Consider the following 22,927-nt stretch of genomic DNA (forward strand, 5'->3'; position numbering starts at 1 on the left):
ATCCCCTAAGAAGCAGAGGTATAAACATATTTTGAGGCAAAGGATAGCAAACCTGTTTAAAAATGGTAGTTTTGCTGGTAAACATGTTGCTTCAGACTTGCAGACAGTTAACAGTCTAAAGGTAGGAAGAGCTATTGTAAACACACCCTGTGAGTTATGTAATGTAAACTTATAGAACCCTGTGGTCAGTAATGGCCACACTTACCACTTTAATTAAGCCTAGGTAACTAGGAGATACATGAGAGCTGCGACTCCACACATCCTTCCCTCCTGTTCCATCCTAAATGTGTAAGGTTTCTCTTGTTGTATAAGCAGCACGTGTACATGGCTCCTTCTTTATATGTTGCTTTGCCATCTAAATAACTAAAAAAAGTAAAAATGTGCTAAGTGCATCTCTGCTGAAACCTGCTGGTGTACCTGCTGGCCTTCAATACAGATTCGGCAACAGTTAGATTTATTTTATTTTTTGAAGGTTAGAACTAATGATTCATAATCAAGTACAGCGGGTAGATTTTTGTTCTAAGTTACCTACAAGGCTGCATGAAATATTTCTTTGAAAAGAGTGCAGAAAGTAACAACAGGCAAGTTACATAGGAAGTTGGTAGATTGTAAAACAATAGTCCAAACTCTGAGAAAAGCTTTCCAGACCTCCAGTCTATTATCTGAACGTGTAGAGAGGATTGGAATAACTGCAGACCCAGCGAAACATGGCCGTCCACATAAACTGGCCAGCTGGGAAGCAAGAGGATTTTTGCAGAGAAGCTACTGTTTCTGAAAGCCTGTGTAACACTGGAGGAGCTGCAGAAGGGAGAGAGCTCAGGTGGTAGATTCTGTTAAAAGAACCACTATTAGTCATGCACTTCCTGAAACTGGCCTTCATGGAAGAATGGCAAAAAAAAAAAAAAAAAAGAAAATTGAAGGGCCTATATGCAAAACACTGTGACTGTGTTGGGTGCAAACTAGCATGGTGGTGGCAGTATGATGCTGTGGGGATGTTTTTTTCTAGTATGGTCAGGGGGTCTGCTCCTGTGAAAGTGAATGGAAGAAAACCCGTAAGAATCTGCAAAACGCTTGAAACCTAAAACATATACCTAGGACTAGAATGGAGTAATTTAGATCAAAACATGTGTTATATGTGGCCCAGTTAAAGTCTAGACATGAATTCGACTTGGAATCTGTGGGAGCACTTAAGACTGGTCTTTTATCACTCCCCACAATAAAACATGACTGAGCTTGAGCTAGTTTTAAATGAAAACTGAGCAAAAGGTGTGCAACTGGAGAAAGGGCAAAATATTGACTTAAAGGAATAGTACACCCAAAACATGATTAGCCTTCATTTTCTATTTACCCCCACGCTGAACAACACTCTGGAGTACTTTTCTGTTATCTCAAATGCATCTGGAGATCTGGGAGGCTTCTTGCTGTCTGCTGGCATTCAAATAATGGAGGTCTATGGTGCCCGAGGCAGAAAGGTCTATAAAAGTCCACAAAAAACGTGTCAATATTCCTCCATACTGCTCGTCCAATGTATTCCAAGTGTCCTGAGTGGGTAGCGTCCATAATTTACTCGAAACGAAGTCATATAGAATGTTTTTAGAACCTAAACAGTAGTGTATAGGATTTCCTAAAAGCGCGCGCCGGCGAGCTCACGAGCCTACGGAAACCGCGGCAGACCAAACCAGATGAAATGGCGCATTCTAACATTCTAAATGACTTCGTTTCCAGTAAATTATGGACTCTACCCACTCAGGACACATGGATTACATTGGACGAGCAGTATGGAGGAATATTGACACGTTTTTTGTGGACTTTTATGGACCTTTCTGCCTCGGGCGCTATGGACCTCCATTATTTGAATGTCAGCAGACAGCAAGAAGCCTCCCAGATCTCCAGATGCATTTGAGATATCAAAAAAGTACCTCAGAGTGTTGTTCAGCATGGGGGTGAGTAGAAAATGAAGGCTAATCATGTTTTGGGTGTACTATTCCTTTAAGGAAGCAGAGAATCAGTGAAAACCACACTTTTCAGGTATGTCTGCAAAAAATGTTACAAACTATGCACCGTTTTCTTTTAACGTCAAGAGATAAAGTTCAATAGGTGTCAATCATTTTGCATTATTTACTATACTTTGATATAAAACTGCAGTAGTCCTTAAAATATTAACCTGTGCCAAATTTTTTTTATTAGATTATATTGAATAATTATAATATTATATATTATCATATTTTTTAATAATTATAATATATATATTATTATATTTTTTCTTTTTAACTTAACAGGAATGCTTTGGAATATTTGATAGCTGATATACATTTCACTTGAAATAACATGATTGCAGTGTTGGGCAAGCTACTTGTCCAGTGTAGTGAGCTAAGCTATCAGCTACTCAACAATAAATTAAGCTTCACTACACAACAGCTACCACCTAAAGAATTATAGCAAGCTAAGTTACACTAATGTGTTAAAAGTAGCTTAACTACCTCCGAAGCTACTTAACGTTGTACCAACCTAATGTCAATTCAAAATGAGTCTGACACACTAGTTAAAATATTTATTAAAGATCAGCCAATGACATATCACAGTGTAAACATTGCTTTATGATCAGCATATTAAAATAAAAACTAAAGTAATTACTAGTAGACAAACTAGTAAACAATCTGCTGTTTACGGTAGAGCTGTTCCTATATAAATAAAAACATATTGTCTGTGCAAAGCCTAAAAACAGATTTATGTAAACATCCTGTCAGGTAAACTAGGCCATGAAAATACAATATCGAAGGTTCACTACTGCTCTCTAATTAGAGTATCTTAGTGGCACATAGATATGGGAGAATTATCCTGCCATAATGCAAGAGCACATCATTTCAATTTGAGAAAAGAATTTCATCTTCTTGCTCTCAAAACTTATATTGCTCACACTCAAAACATGCGCTCTCTCTCAAATATTTTCTCTTCTCTCTTTGTTTCTTCTCTCAGATTTAATCCTTCTTGCACAGATATTTTCTCCTCTCGCTTGCCTCCTTTTCTTCGCGCACAAACCGCGCTCTGTTACGCTCGCAAACCCGTAGGCTCTGCTTGCGGATTTGTTTTGCTCTCTCAGACTGCAGTTGGATCGTTGCCTAGCAACCTTTCCAGCCAATAGAACGACAGCCTCGGAAAGGGTGCGCTTGTTTGACTCTACTGAGTGTGCCTCTGCTACTACGCCACTTATAAGAGCGTCAGCTGAAACTGCTATTTACAGTAGCTTGTGGCTGATTGTTGTTTCAAAATAGAAAACCTGGTTTCATTTCTAAGTTTTGCCCTGGATTTTGTAGCGTTTGTGGACGCTACGTCGCTACTTGATCAAAACAATAACGTCGCTACAGGAAAGTTACTTGATAAATAAAGCAGCGACGCTACGGTCAAGCTACTGGAAAATGTAGTTAAACTAATAGCTTCGCTACATGTAGCGGCGCTAATGCCCATCACTGCATGATTGTTAGGAGAGGCTTGAACCTCCCTCAGTGCCTGAAAATACAGACATCAAGTTAATAAAACAGAAAATGTAGGAAATGTTATTTTTCAAGTATTGTTTAGCCCATACCTGCTTTCTGTTTTTGTGTTGTTGTTTTTTTGTTCTCTCATCAACAGCACAGGTGCAAAAGGGGGATATTGCAATGGCAGATGAGCGGGCCCGTTTGCAGCCAAGCGTAACTTAACACCCTTCTCCTGTTCCCCGTTACCCTTCAGCTCCCTCCTCTCATTCCCTCAGGATGTTCGCTCATAAAGAGCCCATAAATTAGTGATCAGCATGCTCGCTTGTTAGGTACCAATCAGCTGTGGGTTTATCAAACATGGGTGCAACACGGTGAGCTTTTATGGAACATGATCTCAGAGCTTTCCCACATCTCTGCTCATGCCAAAACATCAATTTAGCTTAAGAAAGTAGCCACAGTGAGCGTCTGGGGGGGTGTGACTGTAAACCTTATCAGTTTTACTCTTGGTGTCCGACGTGTGAGTCATAGATGCTGGCTGTGGCTCATGGAAAATTCACAGCTTAAATAAGGGCTTAAGTGGTCTTTGTTGAAAGGCCAAACAAGTGCTGTGTTGTCATTCTCAAGAAAATCATGATTGTGTCACAGGCGGGTTAACGTGCCGACAAAGAATGGCTCATTGCCCTGATATGTAAACTTAAATTTTGCTACGTTTGCATGTTTCTCTTTAAAGCTGATCTCTATGGGACATTATCCCCAGCCTCAGCAATACCTTCCCTTCATGACTTTTTCTGCTTCTTTCTGTCAACTAAGACCATAAGATGGTCTGAAGCTGTCATTGGCTGCAGTTTGCGTGGAGTGGACAAAACAGCTGACAGTTTTTTAAAGGACTCTCCCGTCCTGGTGAAAAGGTTATCATGCATTCACCACAGGCATTCACCACAAGCATACAAAGCATTTTAAATATATACCGTATTTTCACGACCATAAGGCGCACCGTACTAAAAGGCGCAGTCTCAGTTATGTGTCCCATTTCTGTATTCAACACACACATAAGGCGCACCGGACTATAGGGCGCGTTTTTTATATACAGGTACATGTCCTCTACTACCTTTAAATAGCTCTACTGCGTATTTAAAAATACAGCGGGGGCAAAACTGAGTATGACTGTGCTTTATTCATGTATTTATTACAAAGTATTAATCAAACCTGGGAGCTGGCCATGAGACAGACAATCGCAGATGACACAGCGCTGTGATCACTCCTAAATTAACTTAAAATCCTGAAACCTGCCGACGGAATATGTTCGCTTTTATTACCGGTATCCTGGTGCCTGCAGTTTAAATTATTTAGATGAAAAACACCTGCCAGCAGCCGCGGTGAACCTGGAGGCTGCCCGGCCTAGAGGCTGCTGATGAAGGGATTTCTACTGTCGGTGCACCGCTGGTATGTGGGGGTCTGAGCGCCTCCGACAGAAATAGATAATCTGGATGAACTGACTGCAATTATGAAGTTTTCAGGTGGACTTTCTCACTTAAAAACATATTAAGACTACTTTATACCCACTGATCACAACAAATATAGCTGCAAGATTTAGATTATTTAGATGAAAAAACACCTGCCAGCCACCGCGGTGAAGAGGAGGAGACCCGGCCCAGAGGCTGCTATTGAATTAAGTTTTTATGTAGAAAAATAGAGCGGGAGCAAAACTGAGTATGATTGTGCTTTATTCATGTATTTATTACAAAGTATTAATCAAACCATCAAAGTCATCATCCTCTGTTTCTGAATTAAACAGCTGCGCTAAATCAGACATGCCAATTTCCCCTCCTTCGCTGTCAGAGTCACTTTCCGTGCAGCGCGGCTCCTCAGAAATAATGCCGGCTTTTGCGAAAGCTTGAACAACAGTGCCAGCAGACACGTTAGTCCAAGCATCTACAATCCATCCACAAACGTTGGCGTAACTTGCTCGGCGCTGCCTTCCACTTATCGTGAAACTGTGGTCTCCGTCTGTCATCCATCGCTCCCACGCCGCTCGCAGCCTTACTTTGAACGGCCGCTTCACACCGATGTCGAGCGGTGGAAGTTCCTTTGTCAGACCCCCAGGATAACGGCGAGCACAGCGTTCATTTGATTCACCTTTTTTTTCACATCGGCTGTGAGATGGGCACGCAGCGATGGTGATGCGTGGAAAAAACCACCTGGTCTCCTCACATACACCTGCCTCAGCCACGCTTTCATCATCTCCTCATGCATCCAGCCCTTTTCATTTGCCTTAATATGTCATCAGAGCGCTGTGTCTGTCTCGCTGTCAGCTCCCAGATCAGCTTCTCTGATTGGTTGATGCGGCGCGTCCAGCAGCAAAACTTAAATTTTTCCATCTCGAGCAGCAGCAGCGCGTTGGCGGTGCGTCAGATGCTTAAACGCTCCCGAAGCGCTGCGCCTGCTGCTCAAAACGCGCTGCGGGACCTTTTGCTGCACCTTAACGCGCGTCAACCATTGACTTTGCATGTAAACTCGCTGCTTCTGCTGCACCTTCTGGGTCCGGTATACACCGATGTCGAGCGGTTGAACAGCGAGCACAGCGTTAATTTGTTTCCCCATGTTTTTCACATCAGCTGTGAGATGCACGCATGGAGTTACATATTAACAGCAATGGTGATGAGTGGAAAAAAAAACACCTGGTCTCCTTACATTCAGCCACTCTTTCATCATCTCCTCAATGAGGTGGTCTCAAAAGTCGCAGTTACAACACACATAGGGCGCACCGCACCATAGGGCGCACCGCACATTTTGAGGGGAAAAAAAGACGTTTAAGTGCACCTTATAGTCGTGAAAATACGGTACCTCATTTTTTATTTGGTTGAGCCTCGCATATTTTTTGCAATGCATCAGCCACTGAGAGTGAAAAGGACCCACATTACTATGCTACCGCCACCATGCCTGTAGACTAATATTGAAAGTTTTACCTTAACTTCACCAGGCTTTTTTTATTATGAAAAAGGCTCAGTATATGAGGGATTTTAATCTTTGAGCAGAGGCTTTATCTTTGGTTGCCTCCCTTTCAATAAATGTGATGTAGATCAGGGATGGGCAACTCCAGTCCTGGAGGGCCTATATCCTGGAACTTTTAGATACACTATATTGCCAAAAGTATTTGCTCACCCATCCAAATTATTGGAATCAGGTGTTCCAATCACTTCCATGGCCACAGGTGTATAAATTCAAGCACCTAGGCATGCAGACTGTTTTTACAAACATTTGTGAAAGAATGGGTCGCTCTCAGGAGCTCAGTGAATTCCAGCGTGGAACTGTGATAGGATGCCACCTGTGCAACAAATCCAGTCGTGAAATTTCCTCGCTCCTAAATATTCCACAGTCAACTGTCAGCTGTATTATAAGAAAATGGAAGTGTTTGGGAACGACAGCAACTCAGCCACGAAGTGGTAGGCCACGTAAACTGACGGAGCGGGGTCAGCGGATGCTGACGCGCATAGTGCGAAGAGGTTGCCAACTTTCTGCAGAGTCAATCACTACAGACCTCCAAACTTCATGTGGCCTTCAGATTAGCTCAAGAACAGTGCGCAGAGAGCTTCATGGAATGGGTTTCCATGGTCGAGCAGCTGCATCCAAGCCATACATCACCAAGTGCAATGCAAAGCGTCGGATGCGGTGGTGTAAAGCACGCCGCCACTGGACTCTAGAGCAGTGGAGACGCGTTCTCTGGAGTGACGAATCGCGCTTCTCCATCTGGCAATCTGATGGACGGGTCTGGGTTTGGCGGTTGCCAGGAGAACGGTACTTGTCTGACTGCATTGTGCCAAGTGTAAAGTTTGGTGGAGGGGGGATTATGGTGTGGGGTTGTTTTTCAGGAGCTGGGCTTGGCCCCTTAGTTCCAGTGAAAGGAACTCTGAATGCTTCAGCATACCAAGACATTTTGGACAATTCCATGCTCCCAACTTTGTGGGAACAGTTTGGAGCTGGCCCCTTCCTCTTCCAACATGACTGTGCACCAGTGCACAAAGCAAGGTCCATAAAGACATGGATGACAGAGTCTGGTGTGGATGAACTTGACTGGCCTGCACAGAGTCCTGACCTCAACCCGATAGAACACCTTTGGGATGAATTAGAGCGGAGACTGAGAGCCAGGCCTTCTCGTCCAACATCAGTGTGCGACCTCACAAATGCGCTTCTGGAAGAATGGTCAAAAATTCCCATAAACACACTCCTAAACCTTGTGGACAGCCTTCCCAGAAGAGTTGAAGCTGTTCTAGCTGCAAAGGGTGGACCGACGTCATATTGAACCCTATGGATTAGGAACGGGATGTCACTTAAGCTCATATGTGAGTCAAGGCAGGTGAGCAAATACTTTTGGCAATATAGTGTATGTTCTTGACTTAACACACCTGAATCAAATTAATAGATAATTAAAAGGACTCTGGAGAAATTGATTGCATACTGGGGAGGTAATTCAACCATTTGATTCAGGTGTGTTGGAACCAGGATTAGTCTAAGGCTACGTTAACACTGCAGCCTGAAGTGACCCAAATCCGATTTATTTGCCCATATGCGACCTTGCTTTGATCTTTTCATGGCAGTCTGAACAACACAGATCCGATTTTTTTCCAATCCGAACCAGGCCACTTGGCTATGTGGTCCTGAACCCGAAACAAATCTGATCTTTTCAAATGCGACCTGTGTCTGAACGGCCAGGTCGCATTCATCCGACCTGAACGCCATTAATACCATACAAAGGTCACTATTCTGAGTCTTTCTACGCAGAAGCGGCAAGAAAAACAACAACCATGGCGGATGATGATGCGGAGAGCAGTATTTATGTTTAAACATATTGAAAAGATTGTGTTTTTATGGTTGGAAAAGACCACTAGATCCTCGCCGGTACTACCATCCATGTTTACCTCCATAAACACAGAGCACGCTGGCCTGTGACGTCATTGCGTTCTCTACTGCGCATGCGGGACACTTGCATTGTATGACTGCAGGTCACACAGGAGATCACATACAAGTCGCATATATTTGGAAATATGAACGGCAACTAAAAAAAAATCGGATTTCACAAAAAAATCAGAATTGAGCATCAAGGCCTGCAGTGTGAATGTAGCTTAAATGTTGCAGGAAACTGGCCCTCAAGGTATAGAGTTGCCCACCCCTGATGTAGATTAACTGTAAATGTGAATATAACAAGGAGATGATTGTAGACTTCAGAAGAAACTGGATCAAGTCAAGTATTCTTGAAGGAGAAAGTGGATTTGTTAGAAGAACATGTATTTTTTTTCCTTTTTTTCCCTTACCAGCGTTTTATTGTCATTACACTTTCACAAGTACAGAGCAACAAAATCATTTCTCTGCATTTAACCCAACCCGTTGGGGAGCAGTGGGCTGCCGTTGTGCGGGACCCATAGTGGCGGCCTGTGGGAGTGGGTGTCAAACTCAGAACCTCTGGATTCCAAGTGCAATGCCCTAACCATTAGGTCACCACTTCCTTCTGATATCCATGTTCACATGGATAACAGACTCAACTGGAGACGCAACTGTGAAGCCGTCTACAAGAAGGGACAGAGCAGACTGAAGAAACTTAGCCTCCTTAAGAGGTTCAGTGTTTGCAGCCAGATGCTGCATATCTTCTATAAGTCTGTTGTGGAGAGTGGGATCTCTCCCTACATTGTTTGCTGGCGTAACAACATCAGAGCTATTGACTTAAAGAAGATCAACAAGTTGATTTAAAAAAAGGCTGGTTCTGTTCTGTGAACTCATCTAAAACCTTTGGAGATAATTTTACAAAAAATAATTATTCATAAGATGAAGAACATTATAAAGAACCATTAATATCCTCCTCATGAAGCTGTTACCGTAAATAACAGTGTTTTCTCTCAAATGCTTCCCCAGAAGTGCTGCAAGACAGATAGCTACAGGAGATCCCTCCTGCCTACAGCTATCTACAACTAATTGGTTGAAAAAAAGATTAACCCTTAGCTATAACCTATTAATAAATTCTAATAAAGCATTTTCAAATAAATTCATTGCTCCATGATTTTAAAAATGTGTTATTGTTTGGATTCTAACCACCCTGCTAAAGGACTTTAATTCAAATATCCAGATCTCTGCTTCTATTATAGTTGTTATGAAACCATTTTTTATTTTTTCAAAGCATATTCAAACGATGGATGGGTGGGTGGATTTGAAAGGACCACGCTGTGGACTTTTTTGTAATTTAGATTAGTTTTTTTTCTATTATTTTTGATATTCGCATTACCATTTCGAGGACATTTTTCACATTTTTTCCTGATTTGACCCCTTTTCCTCCAGGACTCATGGGCAGCCAGAGTGTAACCTAAAAATGGAACGATGGGGATTAGAAGGTCAGTCCAGCTCTACAGTTAGGCCAGCTGTATAAAGGCATTGAAATGGGAGAAAAAGATCTTCTCACGGGGAGAAGAAAAGCAGAGAGAACCAAGAAAGGAAGGAAAAGGAGCTAAAGTAGACAGACTTATGCATGTTTCAAATGTCCTAATTATTTGACCATGATGAACAACACAGAGTGTACTATAGTTCTGGTTCAGTTTGCTGAATCATCTACCGCTCAGTGCGTCAGAGACGTTGATGATGTGATGTCCATATGGAGAGAAAGCTGTTAACTTAGAATAGAGTCGCTCTCATACCAAAAGTGGTCGTTGAGCTGCCCTTTTCCATGGTGGAACGACTTTACAACATGCAAATGCAACGAGTCGTGTGTCTATATATGAAAGCCTAAATATACTGTTCTTAAGTCTTCTCAGATTTGTCAGATGTTTCCTTTTCCCTGCAGCTTGTTATTGCAAATCTAACATCAATGTTGCTTTTGGTGAAGAATTTGAATCATGTATACAGACTAAGGTGATTAAAAAAAATATATATATTACAGAGGGAAATGGGTAAAAGTCCAACACTGATCTGAAAGGGAGACGTTTAAAGATGCCTGTTGTCTCCAGGCAGATCCTGAGGTGTTGCTTGTTTTCCTTTTGCATCCTGGTGAGAGGTGCCTTCACAAGCTGAAAGAGGGACAATTTTAAATCCTCTGAACATTTGGCAAAAACAGAACATCTGTTTAAAGAAGAGCTGCAAGGCAGTAACAGAATTAGGAGCTGATTGAAGAGCACTGGACACCAATTGACTGTAATGCAACAGATTGCAAACATGTGGCTCTCAGGTCATGCGGAACCTGAGGATTTGTTTTCTTTACTCATCTGACTCTAAATCCTATTATGAAAAGTGTTTTGCTATTTTTACAGAGAGAAGTTTAGTCGTCAAATGAGTGAAATATGGTAATAACACTTTGTGTAGGATTCAAAACAAGATTTTAAAAACCAAGAATACTGCAAAGCATGGTGATGGGAGCATCATGCAGAACCATCTTTAAAGTTTTCAGATTCCCTTCATATCTTAAGCTCTCTTCAAACAGGACAATGAACCAAAACTCCCTGGTTAGTTTGCACAATGATCGTCCCAAAGCCCCGACCTCAGCCCGCTGGAAATTAGTTGACATTGCTTTGAGATCAGCAGACCGGCCAGTTTATGGTAATCTACTAATTCTATCAAGAATCGAAAATATCACCCATCTTACAGATTTTTTAAAATGTGTAATAAATCAAAAGATGATTTATTTTTAAAGTGGGAAAAAAAGGCTGTGCAATTCAACATGGTCCAATGTGGAAAGGATTTATTTACATCTGAACCTGCGGGTTGGTTGTTCCACCTTTGGCACATTCTTCTTTGCAGAATATTAATTTAGCATAACGGGGAGTTTTTGAACAATAATTGTCTGTTTTAATGTCCTGCAGCATTACTTAGGTTTAAATCAAGCTTCCTTGTGACCTGCTGGATGGTTGTTGATGAGCTTTTTGAGCCGTTTCCATCAGGCTGTTACTCCTGGGAAGATTACCCACAGTGCCATGTTTTCTTCATTTTCGAATCACGGTTCATCCTTTGTTTTTATGGACTTTTCAGCCACTTTGCAACAGAACCATTCCCTGGATCTTAGTTCGTGACATTAAGTTATTCAGAGCATGACATGCATGACCTTTTAGCCTGTATCAGGTCATCAAACGGGTTCAGGTGCATTGATTTTGCAGTAATGAGCAGTGGGTGTAGATGGTAATATTCAACAAAGCTATTCCCTGTTAATTTATTATTTAACAAAGCAAAGGTAATTACATCTCCAATTTGGGCTTGGTTGGCTTTGGTAGCTTTTTTCCCCCAGTAAAGAAAATCATCATTAACAACCCCTTTTTATTTTAACTTTGGTTATCTTTGTTTCATATTCAAATTTATTTGATTATCTGTAATATATACACGAAAAACCAAAGACATCTGTACAGATGTCTTCAGAGAATCCAGTCTTCAATCCAAACATGATGTGCAAATTGTCGACATGTTTTTGTGACGGCTGTAGATGTAAGCAAGCATGTCTTCTATCACAGCTACCTGACCATCAACCATTTCCGAACGACCATTCCGATAATTCAAAGCTACCAGCTTGGCTAAAAGTTGACCAAGAGGGAAGCAGGGAATAGCACCACTGATTACTCAGAAATAAGCCCTCCTGGTGGCTGTCTTCCTTTTTGCCCTCCTGCTGAGCTGCTTGATTGAGTTCACTGCAGAGGAGGGCAGTTTGGTGCCCGAGGAGACAAATTAGAAGTACAGCATAAACTAAAGGCCTGTGCCTGAGGAGGATGACGGAGATGAGCAGAGAGAATTCAGAACGTTCCAATTTAATGACAAAAAAGGTGAAATTAGTTTTTCTCCTAGATTAATAACATCATTTAATGTATTTATTGAATAAGGAATATCAAAGAATGGAGCTTAATACGTGTCATATTTTAAAGACTCTAGATTTTACAGTAAAAATGGCTTAATTAAGTCATTGATAGCAACAAAAATCCAGAAATGAGATGAGTTAGTCATTGTAACCTTATGTCTGAGAGTTAAAAATGATTGGGGTCTTATGTTCACCTTTGTGTAAGACCTTCATGTATCAGTTTAATCCCCTGGTGTCACAGATTGATATTTTTTTTGTTGATCTACTGAGTTAGTTTAAGTTTTTGCAGAACAAGATTTGAAATTGGGAAGAAGCAAATTCAGGATTATTGATGCAAATGATGCAAGTTGAGATCAAAGTTAAAGTAATATCATCATATGTCATCATTGTCCCTGATAAATGAACATAATGTTACTTTAGTCTTATTTCCAAAGCAGAAAACGTTCCTCATGTATTGAAATATTTTTGTTTAACTAAAAAACAAATAGTCTGATGCTCTGTGTCGTCAAAACAGCTGCCACGTTTTAAAGTATTACAAGGTTAATTAAAATAAAGTTGTTTAAAATAAAATTGTTCAACATTTATACTAATCTCTCCTCTAACTGCAAACTCCCTTTTAACCTGAAGCCACACAAAAATCAGTTTAAATATTAAATAAGTGAGTTTATTTAAAATTAAAAAATAAGAAGTTGGTTAGTCTAGTTTGAATTGAGGAGTAAAACAAACATTATCATCACTGGATCCCTGAAACGTCGGTGTCTGTTGAACAGCTTAACTAATGCCCCAACACATATAGCAGCAGTCATCAGGCTCCTCATTTTAATGGGAAAGCTTTGCAACTTTAATCTGCATAAAGAATTAAATATGTGCCCCTAAAATTGCTATGTTCTTCTTTAGTTTGCTACTGAAGGGATTGCTGATTAAATGCATGAGGATGAGCTGTAATTTTATCAGGTTGTTCAAGTAAAAAAACAAAAAAACAGTCATGCACAAACCTAATGATCATTTTATCCAGCAGATGAGAAAAGCTTATCTGACATTTTCCAGTCAAACACAGTCTTCTTTGTGATGCCAACAAGTTCAGAGATTTTTTTTCAGCTTTATATTCAATAAAATTCAGAACATTCAAAATTTAATTTTCTAATGATAAACTATGGATTATTGGAATGAAAAGGGAATATAATCCAGGTCAGCTGCAGGTGACCTGATCTAAACAGATGCTAAACACGAACAATCTGAATTGTCACTATTTTTAAACTATGCTGTATTTTTCTTTAAGTTAATTTTGCCAACGCACAAGAGATCTAGCTGGCCATTGAAAATTTTTTTGTTTTTATTTTCTGTAGGAGAGGTTTGAGGCGCTGTTCAGGATCTACGATGACCAGGTCACCTTCCAGTTGTTCAAAAGCTTCAGGAGAGTCCGGATCAACTTCAGCACCCCAGAGGCAGCTGCCCGCGCCCGCATCGAGCTGCACGAGTCCGAGTTCAACGGCGAGAAGCTAAAACTGTACTTTGCTCAAGTGAGTATCTGGAAACAAAGGGACAGGAGACCCGTGCGTTGAGGACGCCTGTGTTTTAGATTGTGTTCTGCCTCTGGTTTGGTCTAAGTATAAATAAAATTAGCAGAACAGTTCAGCTGCGTTGACTCCAGAGCTGTGCTTCATTGGAAATTATGTCAGCCTGAGTCAAATTGGAGTTCTTTTTTTTCCAAAAAGCTCCACCTGCTATGACCCTGCAACACCTTCTTGTACTTTGACGTAAGAGGATTATGGATTTCGGAGCTCAGACAAAGGCTTCATGTAGGAATTGTAATTACAGCAATTGGAAGCTATCAAAACGCCAAAAATCCCTTTATAGGAGCAAGTCTGACATTACGCATAAGAAGGGCTCAAACTGTGACTTTTTTTGCCATAAAACGGCTCTTAAAGAAACTCAAGCGATCTGACAGCTTTCTGAAAATAATATTTTTTTTCTGTTTTGAATTTAAAATCCTGCTATTTCACAGATTATGGAGGAATATGATGTTTTTTTTCTCGGTGTGGATTTTCATTTCCTCCCACGCCGCATCTCGTTTTCATGTTAATGTGTCCATTTCTCTGTACAACAGATCCAGAACGGCGAGGAGGATATCGACAAGTCGTACCTGGCACCTCCCCAACCAGTCAAACAGTTTCTGATCTCGCCACCCGCCTCCCCGCCTGTGGGCTGGAGTCAGAGCGAAGATGCCACGCCCGTTATCAACTATGACCTGCTCTGCGCTGTGGCTAAGCTAGGGCCTGGTCAGTGCTGTATTTCAGTCATTCTTCTGCTCAGATACAGATTTCTGCAGTGGTATAGAAATTATTTGATGCACTTTCTTAGAGGTCTATCTCAGTTCAAATGAGCTCTTTCTCATTTTCAAGAGAGACATGTTTGATGAAACAAACTGAAAAAACAACATTATTAATAGACAGTAATAGTACAAATACTTAAAACATTCACCAGAATTCAATAAGCAGATCAAATATGCCTTCAAAATCAGAAATCATAAGGAAATGTAAATGACTATGCTAATACACTAAAAATATTATAGAAACCTTTATTACCATCTAGTCAATCTAACTATCCATTGTTGCTATATTCTATATTTTTTTTGGAAAGGGGGTGTTCAAATAAATACGCAAAAAAAAAAAATTCAAACCTTTGATTCACTAAACAAACATTAGAAAAGCATTTCTTTGTATGAAATATCAACAGCGGATCAATTTTCATTCCTGAACTTAAATTTTATTTTGATTTAGTCACAACTACTCGAATTTCCCGGTGATATACTAAATGAAAAGTGGTAAATAATTGTGAAGTTCCAGAAAATGTTATTATAAAAAATAAGGGAAATATAATTAGAAAAATCCCAAAAAGTCTGGTGTGCATTTGTATCCAGGCCCCTGACTTAGTGCTACACAGAGCCCAGTTGTTGCGATCTTTTGGATTTCATCTTTCTTCCAGCATTTTAACATTAAATTTTTGTGTTTTTTTTTTTTTCTTAGCAGAATAGCTTTAGTTTAGATTCTCATCAGATTTGAGCGTGGATCAGTTTATTGAAGAAGAGCATCCCCAAAGCATGATGCTGCCACTACCATGTGTCACTGGGTCTGGGTGTGCTCCAGATGAAGCTCAATGAGGTTCAAACCTTTCTATGCACTTACTCTAAAACTAACCCTAAACTTAACTATTAGCAATGCATACCTCAGCCTAACCCAAAATCGAAATCTTAGCCCTAAACCTAATCATTAGCAAAATACCTTGTAAGAATCAGCTAAATGTCCTCACTTTACAACAGCTAGTCCTCATTTTGATGGTGAAATTGGGAAAATGGTCCTCACTCTGGTTCCTACAGTATACGAGTGCACACCGTGCCGTTATTCTGAGCCAGAAAGTTCAGTCTTGACCTTATCTAAATGTTAACTGTGTCCCCAACGGGGCTCGTTGCCAACGGCAACTTCAAGTTTTCCTGCCAGCTTTTCAATAACGGCTGCCTTCCTGACATATTTCCATCAAAGCAGATTATTGTCTAGTCAACAATTCTTTTTTTCTCCTTATAATTTTTCAGATGATTGGTTGGACATAGAGCTTTAAGGTTTTTTGTTTTTTTTTAAGCTTTGGATGTTTTTATAACATTACTAAACTTAAAACTTCTCTCTAACTTTCTCCCTGACCTTTTGCTGGGTTCCTTGTTGTGCAAGTTTCTGTTTGCTAATGTTAAACAAACTTTTGAGGCCTTCTCAGTAATTATACATAATAGGTGATCCCTGAAACTAGTTGATTTACTGGATTAGAAATTGATTCAATACTTTTACTGGGTTTCTATTTGTAAAAAGCATTCAAAAGTGTATGTAATTTTCCATTCTACATCTATTAATATTTTATTTCGATCGATTACATCGAATCCATCTATAATGTAATAGATTTCCTCTGTAAAATAAGTACAAAGCTATTTTTTCCTTTAAAATGGCAAAAAAAAATGGTTTCCCTTTACAGTTTTTTAATAAAGCTTAAAAATTATGTCCAGTTCAAGTACCATGGATATTTTAAGACCCTTTTATTTGAATACTATCATTAGTATATATTAGCTAAAGTTTGGTTGCTGAAATCCAGATGTTTCCCAGATTGCGTTCAAAACCTGTCAGATCTTAATCTGACAGGTTTTGAACGCAACAAAAACATAATTCAGTGGAATCTCCTGATAATCTTGAGAACGTCAAGTCTTCTTGGTCTCAATTAACTCAAAATTAATATGTTTCTAACTCAGAAACTGATAACATTTAGTCCCTCTTTATACAGAGAAAAAATTTACCCGAAGCATTCTTTCAATAAAATGTGACCAAAAAAATCTCTTTTTGAAGAAAAATACTAGAAAAATGACTAAGTCAGCTTCCTTATGTAAGTTCTGCACCACGCCTTTCTTCTGCAGTCATTATTAGCCATCTGTATGCAAAAACACTGCTGAGCAGCTGCGAAAGTAACACAAAATGCTTACAGTGTTTAATTAGGCAGTGGATTTCAAAGTTTCTGCAGAAATTCGCCTGTTCCTGTTTTCAGCTAAACTGTGATTATGCAGAATTAAATGTGCTCAAACCATCACCTAACAGTAGCGTGCGGTCAAACACAGGGAATCAGCGTAAATCATTGTCTGGAAGTTTTTACCACAGCAGAAATAAGCCCTTCTTGCAAATCTCATCCGATAACTAGATGCATGTAAGATTGAAAGCAATTATAAAACAGTGTGTAATTCTCATTATCTTCCCATGACGATTTGTGTGAACACAGCTTTGCCGATTAAGGGGGGGAATAAAAAAATTCTAAATCTCCAGTTGACTGCTTTTTTTAATAATCAAAAAAGATGATCTCAAACAAACATGCAGACAGAGTGTCCAGCGAAGAGGGCAGCTCTCTGCTGTAACCATAGAAACACGAGGCTTCAGGAAATGGTTTTGTCCCTCGCCTCATATCCTGGCGTCTGAGATCAGATTAGGTCAGCGCTGCAGCACAGCGCGCTGACTCCCTCTGTCAGCTCCCTGCAGGAACAGCAGGACTCCATTCACCACCCATCTCTCTGGTTGGCACCGCAACAAACAGCTACAAGACCAATTTCCTCCAGCCTGCCAGCTGTCTGATCACATCGACATGGCAACCGAGATACAATCTACCATGTGAATGTTTTTATTCACTGAGCTTGGCATCTGGACCAAATGCAGAAGGATTATTTTTGGAAACGGGCTTCTTTCTTTTTTTTATTGTGAATTAATGCTCTGAGTGATTGTTCTTTTTGGAGCATCTTTTACTTTGACTGGTGCATGCCTGGTGCAACCCTTAAAGCTCAGTTTGTTATTGCTTTTTGAGGGTCTTTGCTCAGGGACCCGGAGTGGCAGTCCGTGGGGCTTGAACTCTGGAACCTAACCACTAGACCGCAACTCCACAAAGCAGGCATTAGCGTGAAGGGTCTTGCCTAAGGACCCCCACCGGCAGCTCATTCTCCCCAGCTGGGATATGAACCCAGTCTTCCTGTCGTCAGGATGGGTGACTTACCACTTGAGCTAAAATGGTTTGCATTTAGAACCCCCCTGAGCCTATGTCGCAGCTGAGATTAGACGGCTGCAAGAGGAAAAAAAGAGAGATTTCCTTATAACTGTGTTACTAGCGAGTATTAGCAATACAAAGAAAGCTGCCTTAAAGCAATCTGTGTAGTTTGACGTGATGCAAACCACCACAAGTCCAAACAAATCTTATTACCTTATGTGTTTTTTATTTTAACTTTTTTGTTCAGCAGCAATGTTGGATACTAAGGGTGTTGCTGATCAGCAAGCTCTGATTTCCCCTGTTATAAATCTAACTTCAGCAAGCAGTGTTGTTGTATTTGCAGCTGGGATCTGCCAAGTAAAAAGGAGAGCATTTTTGTCCTACTGACAGATTGTTCTACCTGAGCTGTGGATATCTGCAGCTCCTCCACACATTCTGTGCCAAGAACACATTGGCTGCTGCTCTGATTAATGCTGTCTTAATCTGATCTATCACTTTAGGTTAGCTTTATTCCTGATGCTGTTTCTTTTATATTCTTCTCAAAAATAAATAAATAAATAAAACTCTAAGCCTTTCAAAAAAATACATTTGAATCTAACACTGCAATTAAGATACCTCCGAAATACCTAAAATACCTGGTATCTCTGTATTAGTTAGGAAACTCCTGAAGGCAATTGGTTTTAATGAATTATTTAAAATGATCCAGATACCCCCCCCCCCTTTATTTTTATTCCTCTTCTTATTCATATATTGAAATGGGGTGAAAACAATTAATCCAACTAACTGCTGATTTGAACATTTATCAACTAATTTAGTAATCAGAATACAGACTGTAAGTGAGGCGATTTGCTGAAAGAAAAAACAACTCGGACCAAAAATTAAGCTCAAATTGAACCGTTCTGTTTTTTTTCAAGTGGGAAAGCTTTAGCTTGACTAGGTTCATAGAAGAATAAATCCTGTAAAGAAGCTTTTGTAAATAAATGATCTATTAATAGAAAAAACTATACTGAATAATCAGTTGTTGTTGTTGTTGTTATTGTTCAGATTTGTAAAGGTTGGAAGGATGTGAATCCTTTTGTCCACCTCTGTAGCTGTCTGTGTTTCAGCTCAGAAATGGGTCCTCGTTTTGCTCATGTCTCGTATTTCCTGCTTAGGTGAAAAGTATGAGCTCCACGCTGGAACAGAGTCCACCCCCAGCGTGGTCGTTCACGTGTGCGAGAGTGAGACGGAGGAGGACGAGGCGGTGCGGCCAAAGCAGCAGATCGTCCAGACCAGACGTCCCGACGGGCCTCCGGCGGTCTTCAACTAAAGGTGGACCCTCCATCCGCGGCTTCCCGACCGCCCCTTTGAAACCTGTGACACACCTGCCCTCTCTCTGTCTCTCTCTCGTCTCTGCACTCACAGAGAGCGTTGATGCCCCTCATTTCAGTTCAACTACAAGTGAAAAACAAACCAACGAACATTGCTTCGAAAGACGGCGTTTGTGGGGAGCGTGGCGATGGAATGAGGCGGCTGGAAGGGAATGGATGAGAACCACTCACACAAACACTCATCACATTCTGCGGACAGCGTGGGGAGCGGCGGGCACGCTTGCCTCCCACCCACCTAACCCCCCCCTACTCGCCTTGGTTTTCAGCAACAGGGGGTGAACATAGCTGTCCGAATACAGGCACCTGTCACGCATCACTCTCAGCTCTCGTTCTGCTCAGATGTTTGCTCGTCCGTTACATTGTCAACTGAACCCCCCCCCCTCCCTTCTAGTTGCAGCCATCTGTACAATGATCGTTCTGGACCATTCTCAACGCATGGACAGCTTTCCTTTCACATTTGCTCTTTTTTTCTACTTCTCCTGTTTTCAAATCTGCCGTACTGCATCAGGACCGAGTGTGTGATATTGCCGCTCTTCTCTGCATGTATTATTCTCTGTTACAAAAAATATGTACTGAATCACAAATACTAACAATTCATGTGAAGAAAAAGGAACCTATTTAATGTCACATTCAAAACAAAGCTCCATATGTGACGAACAAACGCGCTGGTTGTTAAACTTTCTTTGTTTCTGCTTATGTCGTCTCTTTTTTTAGGTGGTGGGGGTTGTTTTTAAAAGATGTTTTTTGCTAACTGGATGTACATTCATACTCTGTATTTGATACCCGGACACTTTTGCATGCCTAGTTACTTCTGGAAAAGAGGAGCTGAGTTGAAGTGTATGTTTTATTATTTTTTTTTTACATCTGTAAAGGCAGGGAACCTGCGTTTAGTGGAATCAAAAGCTTGAGTTTTGTTAAAACTTGATGGGTTGGAGAATGATTCATCCCTCCTTTTCAAGTGTTTTTGTGATTCTTTTTTTTTTTTGTATTTTCCCATTGTTTGATTTTCTGTATGTCAGGCTTTCTGTGGAACCGACAAACTGCTTGTTTTGCACTGAGAATATCTCTCTCTCTCTCTCTTGGTGAATTGTGGGATGAATTAACCAACATTTTGCTGCTTCTCGCTGTGTAAATATGTCCAAAAAAAAGTTTCTTTGATTCTTTTTGCAGCCGAACGAGTGAAAGAAGAGGGAGGAAATGAGATGACCAACCAAAGCATTTATTCGCCTCACATCGTCGTCGCAACTGCACGGATTATTACTGTTTCTTTTCTCATTTTATATTAATTAGTTGCATTTTTCACCTGCTTGTTTAACCAGATGAGGAAAATGGAATAAATGCTTATAACAGGTTTCTGAATCCAACGTCGTTTGGCAGCTTTATATCTAACGTTTCTTTGGCTGAATAACATTATAAAAAAAAAAACAGGTCTGTGTGTATGCCAGTACTAGACTGGGAGTTTTTTTTCTTTATTTGAGGCAAAGCTTTTATCTCAAACTCAGCACCTGGTCAGCCTTTTTCACCAGCACATTATATTGCAGTGAGTCACTCCAGTGAACCCTTTAGGCCTTTTGGATCTATAGGAGCGTGCTGCTGGGACGCATATTTGTACGAGATTTAAAGGAAGGTTGGACGGAACGGCAAGAGGAAAAAAATATATATCTGTTTGTTTTTATGTTTGTTTAATGTTTTTCTTTTTCTGAGAAGCAGTTCTCTTGACAGATTGGACATTAAACTGCGGTAAAACCGATGCAGTTTAATGATATAAAGGAGAAAAAAGCAGCATAGCGTGAGAAAACATATTTCTTTCCTTTTTTTTTTTTTTTACTGTGATCATGAAGATTTAAACTGGTGCACTTTGGTCACAACTGAGAAGAAGATGTATATTTATGTACATATGCCAAGTGTTTAATTTCTTTTCTTGCTGAGGCCAGTCTCAGTGTGCAGTTTGTTATAGCTTTCCTTGGCTTTGTTGTAATGGGGGGGGGAGAAATGCAAAAAAAAAAAAAGACAATAAAAAAACCACATGTATTCTGAAAATGCTCGATCAAAACCAACTGTCTTGGTGTTTGTTGTTCGACATTGAATCGGTTTGAATGTTTCATTTACTTCTGGGGAACTTAAATAGCTCAATAATACCGTTAATACTGTCACTGTTGTAACGTTTCTGTTGAGAACTGAATATCGTGTCTGAATATTGTAGAAATCCAGAAAACAACGTAGCAAAAACAAGCAATAATTTACAGTTGTATAATACCAGTATGTGTATTTTACATGTTCTGTACCTATTTCTCAGACATGGTCTCTCTGTCTCTGACGGTTATCTGCTTCTATTTGTGTAGTAAGAAAGTCATATGTTTCACATAGAAAAATACATAAAGACTCCTTTTTAAAAGCCATGCCTTCTGTTGTTTTCTTCAGAGTGGTTCCCTGCTGCAGAGCCACACGTTTATTGTTTCGGTTCTGATTTATTTTTTATTTTTTTTAAGTTTTAAAGGTTGAAGGTTGGCTTTTTTCCAACAAAATACTAATAAAATTTTTGTTGCATACTTAGGCAGATTTACGGGCACTGGTTTCATTGTTCGGAAAGGTTGCAGACATGATGTAGCAGCTAAAAGTCTAATCCAGGGGGTTTTATGCCGGTAGCCTGCAACTGATATGTCTGTGATCCTATAAACCTTAATCAAATGGCTGAATTATCACCTCAGTATGAAGGCAGGTTCCCCAGAGTCCTGCTAATGATCTAATTATTTGATTGAGGTGTGTTAAAAGCAGAGGTGCAGCTAAACGTTGCAGGACACCTGCCCTCGAGGACACCTGCCTTTGAGGACAGGAGTTTGATACCTGTGATTTAAACGTTTCGGTATCACAATTAAAGGACCCCATGTGCAATTGTTGATTAAATCAGAACTTTCTTCAGGAAGAATTAGGACCAAATGCTGATATGAGCCATTTACCTGCTCATTGTAATTAAGCTGCAGAGATAATTCTCTTTTAACGGCTGAATTGGGTTTAGATTCCAGATCTCTGCACCTTTGCTGGATTTTTTCTGTCTAGTTATGGTAAATAATTAAATTCTGTTCATTTTCATACAGCCAATTTACAATGTATAATCTCAAGGCACTTTACAGACACAATTCAATCAGATTGTTCTTTTTTTTTCTATCCAGGAAACCCAACATATTGCAGGATTCTTCTGGATGGGCACGGAGTGCCATAAGACATTCGTTTGCATCTTGTTGACTCTAAAGTAATCCCTCACACAGAACTTGCATGCAGCAACATTGGAGAGGAAATACTCCCTTTTAACAGGAGTTAAAAGGGAGTTTTAACTCCCCTTTCAACCCTCCAGCAGAACCAGGCTCAATGTGTGGCCTTGTGCTGAGGCTGACTTGGGGTTTAAATGAGCTCCACTTGCTCAATAGGTGCATCTGGAGAGCAACAGATAAGCTGATGAGCTATCAGCCATTTTTAACGTCAAAAGGCTAAAAGGAAGCACAGGTAGTCACAGTATGGTGCCTTGAGAAAGTTTTTGTTCCTCTTGAACATTTCTGGCTTCAAACTAGTGTTGCGCCGATGCCATTTTTTGGCCCCGATACCCGATACCTGGCTGTGCAGTATCGGCCGATACCATAATTGTCATGATGGGTACACTAAGAGTGACCCAAATATGCAGAACACTACTAGATGGACACAGGAGTAAAAGTTTAACA

General features: G+C 40.3%; 1 protein-coding gene across 2 annotated transcripts in view; it reads left to right on the forward strand.

Moving 5' to 3' along the window:
- The window catches only part of rcan3 (regulator of calcineurin 3), a 75,802-nt gene extending 54,193 nt beyond the window's left edge, over positions 1-21,609 (forward strand). For both annotated transcript variants that reach the window (XM_038278163.1, XM_038278164.1), the window contains 3 exons: positions 13,635-13,808; positions 14,396-14,567; positions 18,999-21,609. In XM_038278163.1, coding sequence (XP_038134091.1) covers positions 13,635-13,808; positions 14,396-14,567; positions 18,999-19,153 — 501 coding nt within the window. In that variant the 3' untranslated portion in view covers positions 19,154-21,609. The remainder of the gene's footprint in view (positions 1-13,634; positions 13,809-14,395; positions 14,568-18,998) is intronic.
- Positions 21,610-22,927: the final 1,318 nt, after the last annotated feature.

This window comes from Cyprinodon tularosa, unplaced genomic scaffold, assembly GCF_016077235.1.
Source record: "Cyprinodon tularosa strain WSP-4 unplaced genomic scaffold, ASM1607723v1 ctg139, whole genome shotgun sequence".
NCBI classification, from domain to species: domain Eukaryota; kingdom Metazoa; phylum Chordata; class Actinopteri; order Cyprinodontiformes; family Cyprinodontidae; genus Cyprinodon; species Cyprinodon tularosa.